General features: G+C 43.1%; 1 protein-coding gene across 1 annotated transcript in view; it reads right to left on the bottom strand.

Annotated features, from left to right (window-relative positions):
- Window positions 1–1,501: 1,501 nt before the first annotated feature.
- STK38L (serine/threonine kinase 38 like) overlaps window positions 1,502–13,667 on the bottom strand; it is a 69,249-nt gene continuing 57,083 nt past the window's right edge. The window contains exons 12-14 of the mRNA XM_066634271.1: window positions 11,420–11,515; window positions 10,179–10,270; window positions 1,502–4,641 (exon numbers count right to left, since the gene is read on the bottom strand). Coding sequence (XP_066490368.1) covers window positions 4,514–4,641; window positions 10,179–10,270; window positions 11,420–11,515 — 316 coding nt within the window. The 3' untranslated portion in view covers window positions 1,502–4,513. The remainder of the gene's footprint in view (window positions 4,642–10,178; window positions 10,271–11,419; window positions 11,516–13,667) is intronic.

Raw genomic sequence — 13,667 nt, 5'->3', positions numbered from 1 at the left:
TCTCAAATGTTTAGTGTTGGGACCCACTTTTTAGAATGAGAATCTGTCAGGACCCAACAGAAGCGATGTCTTGACCGGAAGTGACATCATCAAGCAGGAAAATTATTGACAATCCTAGGCTAATCCTACCCACACTTACCCAGGAGTAAGTACCATTTACTTTCATTGTTAAAAGAATATACACAGTAGCTTGTTAAAAGCTCAGATCTGTAACATTTCCCCAAATGCGGTCACATACCTTGCTAGCACCAAGTCTAATATATTAAAAATAAAATATTGAAATGAATGGGGATCCACCTGGAATTGGTTTGCAACCCACCTAGTGGGTCCCAACTCACCGTTTGAGAAACACAGATATATGCTATGGCAAGCATCCGAACAAAGGAGCACACATACAATGAAACCGTTCAACAAGTTCTGCACTACTTAATTTCAGTTAAGTTCAGTCAATAAGTGTAGTTTCCTCACATTCATCTCTTCAGTAGAATACACCCATGGCTATCACAAGTCTATGTTACTTCAGGCAACAAAAGATGTTTTAGTCAGAGAAGAATTGGCATTATATTTACTGAATTCTGTGGTGGGTGGAATACTTGATAAAACACATGAAAGTTATTTGGACACACTGTGGTGCAGAGAAATTATTAGGTGCTTAGCACACTTTACGGCCCCATTCCCTGATGTTTGTTCAAGATGGCATCTTACTGGTCCACACAAACCTATAGAGAGCTGCGTATGGTGGCTATACTCCTGCAATTTCCTATGTACCAGAAATTAAAACAAGGGCAAGCACTCATATTTTCTGGAAGCAGGGAAAGATGCACTTTTACAAGGGAGAACATTTTAAAGAACTGGTACTCCACATATAGAAAACTAACATGGGAGAAAGTGAGTTAGGCTAGATTTTTTACTCCTGCCATGCTAGTTTTGCATGCTACATGAGTAACACCATGTAGGTGTACGGTGGGCAAAGGAGCCCGCAATCCATATGATCCCTCAATGTGCATTTTGAAGTGATAAATCTTACAAGGGATGTACCATTTGATATTTCTGCACATCTGAATGGATCCTCATTTTGAAACAGTGCATCAACACTAGTGCTGATCTGGCAACATGAAGCTCAAAGATCTTGCCAATCTTATCCACACATCAATCCATTGCGGAAAACAGCAATTTTTGTTGCCTGCTGTGCTCCTCTATTGCACAGGAACATACAAAGAATGATGTACAAGGAATGATGCACCTTCAGAAGCAGTGAGAGGGCGTAAATCTATCAGGAAAGATAAAGCCCTGTTAGAAGTTGATCCAACACAAGGGAAGTACATTTGGGAACCCATTGAAAAGAACTGATAATTAGAACTGATGTCATATGATTGCATCAGCTATACTATAGCTATTACGGCAGAAGAACCCAAAAGGAGTACAGAACAGAAACTTCCAAAAACTCATAATGCAAGCAAACAACCCCTCTCCCCTCAAAAAATGTTAACATTTAAAAAAATGCAACTTTAAAAAAGAATGCCATGTTTATTTAATATGCTGTAAAAAGCCTTATATAAATCTTCATAATGCTCTCTATGATAAGTTTTCCCAAACCACAACTACTGATCTGTCTATAAAAAGAGAGAGAGAGAGAAAGAAAAAGACAGTATTTGCCATTTCAATTCTTAAAGTAAATTTCTGAAATGCAATCAACATTAAATAAGGTCAAGGTACAATTTAAGTGTTCATAAACATGAGAGTGCTTTTGAAGCACTGGCCTTTCAAAGAACTTTTGTATTCTTTTTAGAAAGAAAAAAACAAACAAAAATAGAAGTCCATTGCAAGTTTTCTATATCCTTTAGGAACTTCAGGTTGTTTTGGCTTCTAGTCCTGTAAAGTACGCATGGTCAAATTTTAACCTCTCTCTTAACACTTGGATCAACAACCAGCATCCCCTAGGCCAAAACCAATCTCCAGAATACTAATCATTTAGCTCCAAATTGCTAACCCAGAAGCAAGAGGGGTGAGAGACAGTTCTAGGGGTTTCCCTATAAACAGCCCTTCTCTCAAAGTGGCCTAGTAAAACTAGTTGTTGATCAGAACTTCAGCATTCTGGATCATGGATAGTGTGCAGACACCTTATAAAACTGTAATAAAACTGCAATTTTAAAAATGGGTCCAAGTAGGGCATGTAGCCTTCTACAATTTATCCTCAATATTAACCTTAATTAACACCATCACCTGCTCTCTCACATGGTATTCAGTGACTGTGGTTTTCAGAAACCAATCTATAAAAATAAAATTTATGTAACTCTCCAGCAAGACAAAATTAATAGTGCAATTGCTCTAGTGACAGTATAAGGTTCGTGAATGCTGGCAACACTGGCTGAATCTGCATCGTTAACATATAAAACCCTGCCTGTTATTTTGCTCTTGTACCACTCTTCTGGGATTGACCCACTTTGAAAGAGCAGGGCAGGGGAAGAGGGAACACGTGGAAGCCAACATATTTGAATGGTCCTTCACACCTAAAACTCTTAGAGCCCAATGCTATTGTCCCTTCTCCCATTGGTGCAGACATGCCAAAAATATGCTGTATCCAGCGGTTGGGGGGGGGCAGATTGGGAAGCTTCAGAGGAGAAAGGGGATTTAAATCCCCTTACACCGCTGTATTCCTCCTGCTCAGCAATGGGTCTCCTCGGACCTGTGCTAATGATTTTGCTAGCCTAAGTCCAAGGAAAGAAATGGGGTTGGGAGGTTATAGGAAAGGGCAATAGGATCTGGTATGTGACACCGCTGCTGGATCCAGCCCCTCCTGCAATCTCCTCTCCCAGTTCTCCTCACTTCTGTTCTGCCCTCCCCCACTAACTTGTGTACTCCAGCAGAAGAGCTGACAATGCATGCGGGAAGGGTCTGGCCTTCCTCACAGTGACCCCACCAGCGCACCACGGAGCAGAGTGCTGGTGCACCTTTTACAACTGGCACTGACTGCTTTATGGCAGTTAGTGCCGGGGGAAGAGGCACTCTGATGATGGCCAGTTCCAGTCTGTAGAAAGCTAGCAAATTAGGGAGAAGGGTTCTGGCATTCTCTCTGTCATGCTGCTGCATGTCTTATGCAAAAGAACTTTCCTCTCTTTAAAAAAAATTCTGAAGATGCAGCTCTTCCACCCTGCATTCTTAAGTGGTGCAGTACCAAAGAACTGTACCAAATGAAAGTTCTGATTTTGTGGTTCTGTTCCAAGCCAGGATCATTTAGAATGTTAATCCTCACCCAGAAAGAAAAAATCAACCCTAAAATCTTGCTAATAAATTGGCAATTATCTCCCGGATTTCAGTTCAGAAGAATGAACACAACACTCATTAAAAATATGTGAATAAAGGATTTTGCCCTATTTAAACACCTCTTTTGAAAAGTGACCCAACAGATTTCCAGAAAACAGAGCTGCATAAAGTTAGCAATCAAGCCATTTCAGGATCTTTGGTACTTAGAGGAGAATAAAATGGCACAATGACAAACCATCACAGTATAATTGATGAAAGAAAATTAAACAAGCAAAAGATATGTTGTATATTGATTTTTAAGAGCATCATTGTCTCAGCTTTTTTTTTTATTTTCTGGAAGTCCACCATGATGAGTCTGGGTCTAGTTTAATCATCTCTGATTTGACAACAGTGCCATTTTTTCCCCAAAAACAAAAAAAACAAAAAACCCAGCTCTCTCAACAGAGGTTTATTATATTAAATGCACTGCGCTACAGCTCCCACTTGTACACTGATTAAGCTACCATCTGCATCTGAAGTACAACTTCTCTTTAGTGCTATTTCTAGGAGTACTGACATCCTTGAGTATAAACTATTAAGCGCAGAAAAAAAAATTTCAAATAGCTAGTTTGGACCAGTATATGTAGTAGTTGGTGGTTTTCATGTGTGTGTGAGTGTATTTTAAAGTAGTTCCACTAAAACTTCTTATGTCACCACACTTCATCTGCAGGGCGCCTATTCAACAATATTACAAAAGTGGCTGATAGTTGTCCTACTGTATATCTACCTAAAACCTCACCCAGGTTAGCAGTTCACACACATGACTAGGCAACATTTTTTAGTCGGCCAATGTTGCTTCTTACATATGTGATATGTTTTTATCCACTGGGTCAATCAGACATATTACAGTACAAACAGAGCCACGGTACAAACAAAGGCATAATTAACCTTTATACACACACATAGGCAGTGCAGATACAAAGAAGGATGTCCATTCCTTTTATTCCAGTACCTTTGTTATAATAAAGTTAACAAAAATATTCACTATTAAAAAAAAGAAAGAAAAGAAGCCAGCTGGCACTGCCAACTAAATTCTTGTAGTAGTCTCAGAAATCCTATTCCGGTAGAATTTCCTAATTTCTCTGTGAAGTCAGTGTGCACCAATCTTCCATGTGACCATTTCAGTGTATCAAGATCTATGCCAAGCGGGTCTTGGTGATGCAGCAGCTACCTGAGTTCTTATTTATGTTTTGCTTTTTCCTGCTGGGTTTCACAATTTTCCGGCTTTCATGTAAGACGGGATGGAGCCACGCTGAGTGAGCCCTTCAAACCTCTTGTAGGTATAATTAAGAAAAACCCAGTCTTTGGACTTGTAGTCAGGTTCTGTGGTATTTGGCACTAGAATGCAAAAAAAAAAAAAAAACAAAAAAAAAAACAAAAAAAAATTAAAAGAAAAAGATTTTAGGATCTATGCATTATATATGTATATGTCTAAGTATGAAGCCTGTTTCAACCTCAAATCATTAGCGATGTATTGATGAAAGATTTTTAAATCACAGGTTAATGGCTCAATATAGGATGGAGTCTTACATGGAATCTGAAATAGCATACTTAATACTCATGTGCAAAACAGAACTCCTTCAGATGGCTTTGCAATAACACTTTTCCACCCATATTACTCTGATCAATTACTTCTTTTCCTCTCAATTGCTGCACTAGCTGCCTTTTTATTGCATTAATACCAAACGTCTAGTTCTTGACCAGCAGAAAACATTGGGGGGGGGAGGAAGAGAGAGACTGGGTCAAATTTAGCTCATTAAAGGAATACCACATACCCAACCAAACCAATCTAGAAGGAAAAAAAAAGAAAAAAGGGATGGTAATGGCAAAAGGGTTTTCAACAAATGATTATAGGACAGTAGCCCAATCAAGAAGGTATGGATACTTATAACATGCCCTGCTCACTTACACATTTTCTTGGAGGGTCAACCTCAGCTTCCAAATAAGTACATTACTCACCAGAGAGTGTTACAAACTAAGGCTTGCCATTATTTAGTTTGCCTATAACAGTTTTAAATTTAAAATATTCTTGCTTTTCCCCTCCCACCAGGTGACTCCCAAGGTGGTTTACAATAGATTAACCACCAATTTAGCTTCTGTTAGCAGTAGAACCCACATGACAGCCCCCACACCTGAATTTGGGGGGGGGGAGGCCATTTCATGAAGAGTTCCTTCAGGTAGCTTGGTTGTAAGCCATGGGCAGTCCAATCCTAAAGGCAGTGCTGCCGCCGGGTGCAGCAGCACCAATGTGGTTACTGCTGCATCCTGCAGCTCCACGGCAGCTGCTGGAGGTCTCCTCAGGGAAAGGGGACTTTTGTTCCCTGGGGAAAGCCCCAAGTCCTGCAATGCGGCTTCTCAAGTCTGCACTGGCTATTTTGCTAGCGCAGACTTGAGAGACTCTGTGTCAGGCCTTCTGGCCCAACACGAAGTTCAGGATCCGGCAGCGCTAACCCCTCCTGCCCCTGTTCTTCCCAAGTGGGTACCACACCATCCCCAAGAAATATAATGATCACCCACCCAACCCAGTACCTGCCCACCCATCCCTGACAGCTTTTGTCAGCCAAGATAAACACGGAATGAGTGTGCACAAAGATGCGGCTGTGGTGCATGTCGGCACCAACGATGTGGGCAAGTGTAGCTGGGAGGTCCTGGAGGCCAAATTTAGGCTTTTAGGCAGGAAGCTGAAAGCCAGGACCTCAAAGGTAGCGTTCTCTGAAGTGCTACCTGTTCCACGCGCAGGGCCAGCTAGGCAGGCAGAGATCAGGGGTCTCAATGCGTGGATGAGACGGTGGTGTAGGGAGGAGGGGTTTAGATTCGTTAGGCACTGGGGAACGTTTTGGGACAAGCGGGGCCTGTACAAGAGGGACGGGCTCCACTTGAACCAGAATGGAACCAGACTGCTGGCGCATAACATTAAAAAGGTGGCAGAGCAGCTTTTAAACTGATCCCTGGGGGAAGGCCGACAGGAGCCGAGGGGCATCCGGTTCGGGACTCCTCATCCCTATGGGATGAGGATGGGGAGGTTAGAGAACAACAAGACAAAGGCAGAGTAGGAGAAGAAATTGGGAAAGGTAGGGTGATGGGATGTGATAGACGGTTTGGCACAATGAGAGGATGCGGGGACAAAGGAGTGAATAAGCAGCGCATCCTGGGGCATTCCGTGTACAAATGCTTTTATGCGAATGCCCGAAGTCTACGAGCAAAGGTGGGAGAACTGGAATGTCTGGTGACAAGGGAAAATATTGACATAGTGGGCATAACGGAAACCTGGTGGAATGCGGAGAATCAGTGGGATACCGCAATCCCGGGCTATAAACTCTACAGGAGGGACAGGCAGGGGCGTGTTGGAGGTGGGGTGGCCGTTTATGTTAAGGAAGGGATAGAATCCAGCAAAGTAGAGATTGAAGGTGGGTCCGACTCCACCGTAGAATCTCTGTGGGTTAAATTACCAGGCTTGTGCAGCGATGTAATACTGGGGGCGTGCTATCGTCCTCCAGATCAGAAATCGGATGGGGACCTTGAAATGAGGAAACAGATCAGGGAGGTGACAAGGAGGGACAGGGTTGTAATCATGGGGGACTTCAATTATCCTCATATTGACTGGGTCAATTTGTGTTCTGGTCACGATAAGGAAACCGGATTTCTTGACGTGCTAAATGACTGTGGCTTAGATCAGCTAGTCACGGAGCCCACCAGAGGACAGGTGACTCTGGATTTAATATTGTGCGGTACGCAGGACCTGGTTAGAGATGTAAACGTTACTGAGACATTGGGGAACAGTGATCATGCTGCGATCCATTTTGACATGCACGTTGGGGGAAGAATACCAGGCAAATCTCTAACAAAAACCCTTGACTTCCGACGGGCGGACTTCCCTCAAATGAGGAGGCTGGTTAGAAGGAGGTTGAAAGGGAGGGTAAAAAGAGTCCAGTCTCTCCAGAGTGCATGGAGGCTGCTTAAAACAACAGTAATAGAGGCCCAGCAGAGGTGTATACCGCAAAGAAAGAAGGGTTCCACTAAATCCAGGAGGGTGCCCGCATGGCTAACCAGCCAAGTTAGAGAGGCTGTGAAGGGCAAGGAAGCTTCCTTCCGTAAATGGAAGTCTTGCCCTAATGAGGAGAATAAAAAGGAACATAAACTGTGGCAAAAGAAATGTAAGAAGGGGATATGGGAGGCCAAGAGAGACTATGAGGAACGCATGGCCAGCAACATTAAGGGGAATAATAAAAGCTTCTTTAAATATGTTAGAAGCAGGAAACCCGCCAGAGAAGCGGTTGGCCCTCTGGATGGTGAGGGAGGGAAAGGGAAGATAAAAGGAGACTTAGAGATGGCAGAGAAATTAAATGAGTTCTTTGCATCTGTCTTCACGGCAGAAGACCTCGGGCAGATACTGCTGCCCGAACGGCCCCTCCTGACCGAGGAGTTAAGTCAGATAGAGGTTAAAAGAGAAGATGTTTCAGACCTCATTGATAAATTAAAGCTCAATAAGTCACCGGGCCCTGATGGCATCCACCCAAGGGTTATTAAGGAATTGAAGAATGAAGTTGCAGATCTCTTGACTAAGGTATGCAACTTGTCCCTCAAAACGGCCACGGTGCCAGAAGATTGGAGGATAGCAAATGTCACGCCTATTTTTAAAAAGGGAAAGAGGGGGGACCCGGGAAACTATAGGCCGGTCAGCCTAACATCCATACCGGGTAAGATGGTGGAATGCCTCATCAAAGATAGGATCTCAAAACACACAGACGAACAGGCCTTGCTGAGGGAGAGTCAGCATGGCTTCTGTAAGGGTAAGTCTTGCCTTACGAACCTTATAGAATTCTTTGAAAAGGTCAACAGGCATGTGGATGCGGGAGAACCCGTGGACATTATATATCTGGACTTTCAGAAGGCGTTTGACACGGTCCCTCACCAAAGGCTACTGAAAAAACTCCACAGTCAGGGAATTAGAGGACAGGTCCTCTCGTGGATTGAGAACTGGTTGGAGGCCAGGAAGCAGAGAGTGGGTGTCAATGGGCAATTTTCACAATGGAGAGAGGTGAAAAGTGGTGTGCCCCAAGGATCTGTCCTGGGACCGGTGCTTTTCAACCTCTTCATAAATGACCTGGAGACAGGGTTGAGCAGTGAAGTGGCTAAGTTTGCAGATGACACCAAACTTTTCCGAGTGGTAAAGACCAGAAGTGATTGTGAGGAGCTCCAGAAGGATCTCTCCAGACTGGCAGAATGGGCAGCAAAATGGCAGATGCGCTTCAGTGTCAGTAAGTGTAAAGTCATGCACATTGGGGCAAAAAATCAAAACTTTAGATATAGGCTGAGGGGTTCTGAGCTGTCTGTGACAGATCAGGAGAGAGATCTTGGGGTGGTGGTGGACAGGTCGATGAAAGTGTCGACCCAATGTGCGGCGGCAGTGAAGAAGGCCAATTCTATGCTTGGGATCATTAGGAAGGGTATTGAGAACAAAACGGCTAGTATTATAATTCCATTGTACGAATCTATGGTAAGGCCACACCTGGAGTATTGTGTCCAGTTCTGGTCGCCGCATCTCAAAAAAGACATAGCGGAAATGGAAAAGGTGCAAAAGAGAGCGACTAAGATTATTACGGGGCTGGGGCACCTTCCTTATGAGGAAAGACTACGGCATTTGGGCCTCTTCAGCCTAGAAAAGAGACGCTTGAGGGGGGACATGATTGAGACATACAAAATTATGCAGGGAATGGACAGAGTGGATACGGAGATGCTCTTTACACTCTCACATAATACCAGAACCATTGGACATCCACTAAAATTGAGTGTTGGGCGGGTTAGAACAGACAAAAGAAAATATTTCTTTACTCAGCGTGTGGTCGGTCTGTGGAACTCCTTGCCACAGGATGTGGTGCTGGCGTCTAGCCTAGACGCCTTTAAAAGGGGATTGGACAAGTTTCTGGAGGAAAAATCCATTATGGGGTACAAGCCATGATGTGTATGCGCAACCTCCTGATTTTAGAAATGGGTTAAGTCAGAATGCCAGATGTAGGGGAGGGCACCAGGATGAGGTCTCTTGTTATCTGGTGTGCTCCCTGGGGCATTTGGTGGGCCGCTGTGAGATACAGGAAGCTTGACTAGATGGGCCTATGGCCTGATCCAGTGGGGCTGTTCTTATGCCTTAACACTTCCAAGAATCTTGTCTACATCCTCAGGCTGTATAAGATTAAAAGCATACTAACAGGACAAGCAGCTACAGAAGGCACATCTTTGGAAATGTGAAAACCAAGTTGTGACAGACACTAGCAATTTCATCCATGAAGTGTATATAGTAAATTAGTCATGGCAGCTCACTGAAGAAGATCACACAGGTCACTCCATGCCTTCCTGATGGCCAGGATGCAATGGGCTTTAGAGGTTTTGTCACTTCCACAGCACTCAACCAAGGCCATTCCATCCCTCAATTTTCCTAATTTTCTCAGACTCCTCCCCTTTCTCTGGAATACAACATACCCCAACTCTCTTTGCTTAAGCACCTCAGCTCCCCTTGCTGCCTTCTCTTCCCCTAGGACTGGTTCTCTTCCTTACTTTTGCCCTTCTGTCTCCTTTCCCCTCTGTAGGACATGCTCAGCACTGCCAGTCTGTGAAATTTGGGAAACTCAGCCAACCATAATTAAATCCAGAACTGCACTGCAATAAAGAGGACTCTTTGCTGTGCGGCATTTATGACAACGACTGCTTCTTGTGATGGGTACACAAGAATGTGCAAGGCATAACTCTCCTACCCCAGATGAAAGAGGCCCACTGAACTACATGATGCGAAATAGCCCTCAGGAAAATAGAACAAAACAGAACTTGAGACAACCCCTTAATCCCATACTATAATTATGGGCAAGTTCAAGTGCTCTTACCAGGCTGTAAAATATCAGATTCTGGAAATTCATCAAAATTGGAAGTGTCATCAATACTTTTGATTTCTATAGGAATTGCAGCTGGCCTCTCTCTACAACAAAACAAAGATCAGAGCCATGAATACAGAATATAGTACATTACCAGCATTCAACAATTTCGCTAGGCATACAGTGGCAGTAGTACCATGACTAGAAATAGATGAGCCATACAGCATTATTGGCCAGCTGCAGAAAGGCTCCCATTTTCAGGTTCTGTTCCTTTGTGGAAAAAATTCCTTACAGCAGAATTCATTATCATAGGAGCCCTGAGAAAGTTTTGAAGAGGTCAGTAGTGAGATTTTAAGAGCACTGCATAGTTCTTAGCCCTTCTCCATTTCATCTGGTGCCTGCAGTTCCCCATTTCGTTTACTGCTGTCTAATTTTGACCAAGAGGTTTTCCATTCACACCTGACATTTTTGCTGTCAAACTCTTAAGCCTGCAGCTGTGTGTGGGCCTGTTTTCTCCAGTTACTATAGTCTCAGATATGGAGGGATGGAGTCACCCTTGCAGTTTCCTCCCAGTCCTTCCTGCCTCAGAACAGAGAAAAGGAACTCTGCTTCCCTTCTGCTTATGAAACTGGTACAACCCACTATGCACACCAGATCTCACAAAGAGGTACTGGGTGGCTCTACTGCAATGGCATCAAAGGCATGACCAGTCTTGATGGCCAATGGGTTGGCAGGCAAGACTGGAATAGGGCTTCCATGGCCCAACTGCAACTGACGACTTCTTTCCAGCCCCCAAAAGCTTGTGGGGAGAACAGCAGCAGTCAGATGGCTGATGGATGGAGTGGAACCAGTACACTAGGAGGCTGAATATACAGTTAAGTTGTATATTTTATTCCAGTTACAATATTTAGTTTTGAAGGCACAGAACTCACACTGCTTATATACTTATAAACCAATGCTATTGATTTATAGAAATAGCTGAGAAGTCTGAACAGGACTTAATTGCTTCCTCTCTGCTCTCACCCCTGGCATTACCCCAGGGAACAAACAACAAATGAACAGGTCCATTTGCACATATGCGTGGGGCTGTAGATCTATCCTCAATGCCATGATTTGCCCAAACTGAGTACCCAGTGTACAGTGTCCTGAAACTCAAAGCATCTTTGCTTTCTAGTGAATTTCACTATATCAGGTAGAAGTTAGACTCACTGTCTCTTCCCCATGGCCAAATTCTATTTTTTCTGTACTTATACCTGATATGTCCCCAGTCAACACCTTCAAAAAATGGGTGACTCTTAATTTCCTCCACTCCATTGCTACCAATTCTGTTTTCTGCATCAATGCAGAATCTACAAGAGAGGGAAGATGAAAAAATAGTGTTATGAACAAGGAAAGCAACAATGAAGATAAAACAATGTTTCAAGAATTTCTTCTAAACAAGGTTTAGGGCCCACTTCTACCTAACTTTCCACATGGATGCAGCTGTGACAATGGGGTGTGTGCTGCATTCCATGGTGGTGGGGGACAGTCATGGAGGCCTCCTGAAGGTAAGGGAATGTTTGTTCCCTTTCCTCAGGGCTGCACTGCAGTTGCATCACAGTGAAAAGTTGGATAGGACTGGACCCTTACTTTGACCAAAAAAAGCAGAAATCCACATCTTACCATCAATGAAAATAATAGCTCATGCCAATGATTACCCCTTTACCCAAGCCTAGCACAAAAACGATCTCCTTCAAGTTCTCAATAAATGAAAGAGGCTTGTGCTAATGGCAAGAGACACTCCCTCCATTACTCACTTTTTCAGACTGCAGGTGGAAATGAAGAAAAAAAAACACACAAACAAAGAAACCTCTCTTAATGGGCCTTTTTGTACCAAAAAATCCCTCCCATCACAACTTTAGAAAAAGGTAATAAAAAAACAGAGCACCAGCACTTATTTCGGGAATATACTGTACAGGTGCCCCCCCTCGGTATATATGGGGGGGATAAGTTCCTGCCCCCTGCAGATACCGTAAACAACAGATAAGGGGGAACCTGATATCTGAGGTTCCCCATGCCTGTTACCTTAGTTTAACTTAATCACATTCACACAAATTAACATGTCTTGTTTAACCAAAGGCTATAAGCAGAGAGCTTACAGGAAGACAAACAGGCAAGAAGCCTGCAGGTTAAAAGAGAGACTAAGAGCAAGTAGGAAGTTAATGTTCATTCTTAGTCTCCTTTCCAGCCTGCAGGCTCCCTGCCTGCTTGTCTTGATATAAGCTCTCTGCTTATAGCTTTGGTTAAAGCAAGACAAGTTATTACTTCATGTGAATGCAATGAAGATTTTAAAAAAGGTAAGGGGCACTGGGAACGCAGAGGGGCTGCGGGGAACAGAGGATAACCTGATCCATGGATACCGGGAGACGCCTGTATACCCCAACATTATTCAATGAACCAAGGACACTTACATAAAATTGTAATATCAATTACCACAAAACACAGTCACTACAACTGTAATGTTTCTAATAAAAAGCACAATTCTAGCAAAAAACCAATGACCAACTAATAAGATTCATGTGCAGATAACACCTGGCATTTATATTGCACATATGAAGTGCTCAAAAATCCTTTACATAAATTTCAGACATCTGCACAAACATCTCAAAAAGTAGACCAATGTTATTTCAGGTAGGGGACTATGGCCAAGAAACAATGTATCATGTTTAACTCAAACCTAATGAGCCATGCTTTTAACAGACAGGGTGCTGATTTTAATGCTGCTATTGGGTTGTTTTTTTTAAATGGTTTTATAGTGCTACTTTCCCTGGTTTGGTATTGCCTGTTTTTTTATTAATAGGAATGTATTCAAGGATTTTATAAGGTGTTATTGTTGAAAGCTGCCTTGTAAAGTTGGAGTAAAATTGAAAGGCAGGGTAATAAATGCTCTAAATAGAACATACACAGGCTTTCCTAAACCATCTAGGTCAGGGATGTCCAACCTACAGCCTGGGGGCCACATCTGGCCACTACAAGATTTTATCCAGCCCACAGCAACTTAAAATATGATTAACTGTCCAAACCACATGGTTGAACAGTTACCAGGTGCAGTTCTGTCTGCTTCACTCCTTTCCTTATGGCCAGAGTGGTGTCAGACTGGTTAACGCTCATTTTCAGTCACCTGAGTCATAATTATTCAATGTTAACATCATCTCTGCTGATCATAACAAACTGGGTTTCTGCAATGCATCAGGCAGAGACAGGGTGCTGTGTGTCACTCACCTCCACCCTATATAAGCCACTCACGTCAAGCCCCGCTTCTTGCACCATCTCTGTTAACTATCATGCTGATTACAAGAAAAGATTCAGGTAAAACTTATTCATTGAAATTCTATTCATTTATAAAATTGATTTTTTTGGGGGGGGGCTGCAAAAATTTGTGAGGTAGAAAATGTGGCCCTCACATTAAAAAGTTTGGATACCCATGGGGTCATGGTAGTGGATAATATGTGTTTGCAAGCT

This window comes from Tiliqua scincoides, chromosome 7 (genome assembly GCF_035046505.1).
Source record: "Tiliqua scincoides isolate rTilSci1 chromosome 7, rTilSci1.hap2, whole genome shotgun sequence".
Taxonomy (NCBI): Eukaryota; Metazoa; Chordata; class Lepidosauria; order Squamata; family Scincidae; genus Tiliqua; species Tiliqua scincoides.
This window is presented reverse-complemented; position numbering and strand designations above follow the sequence as displayed.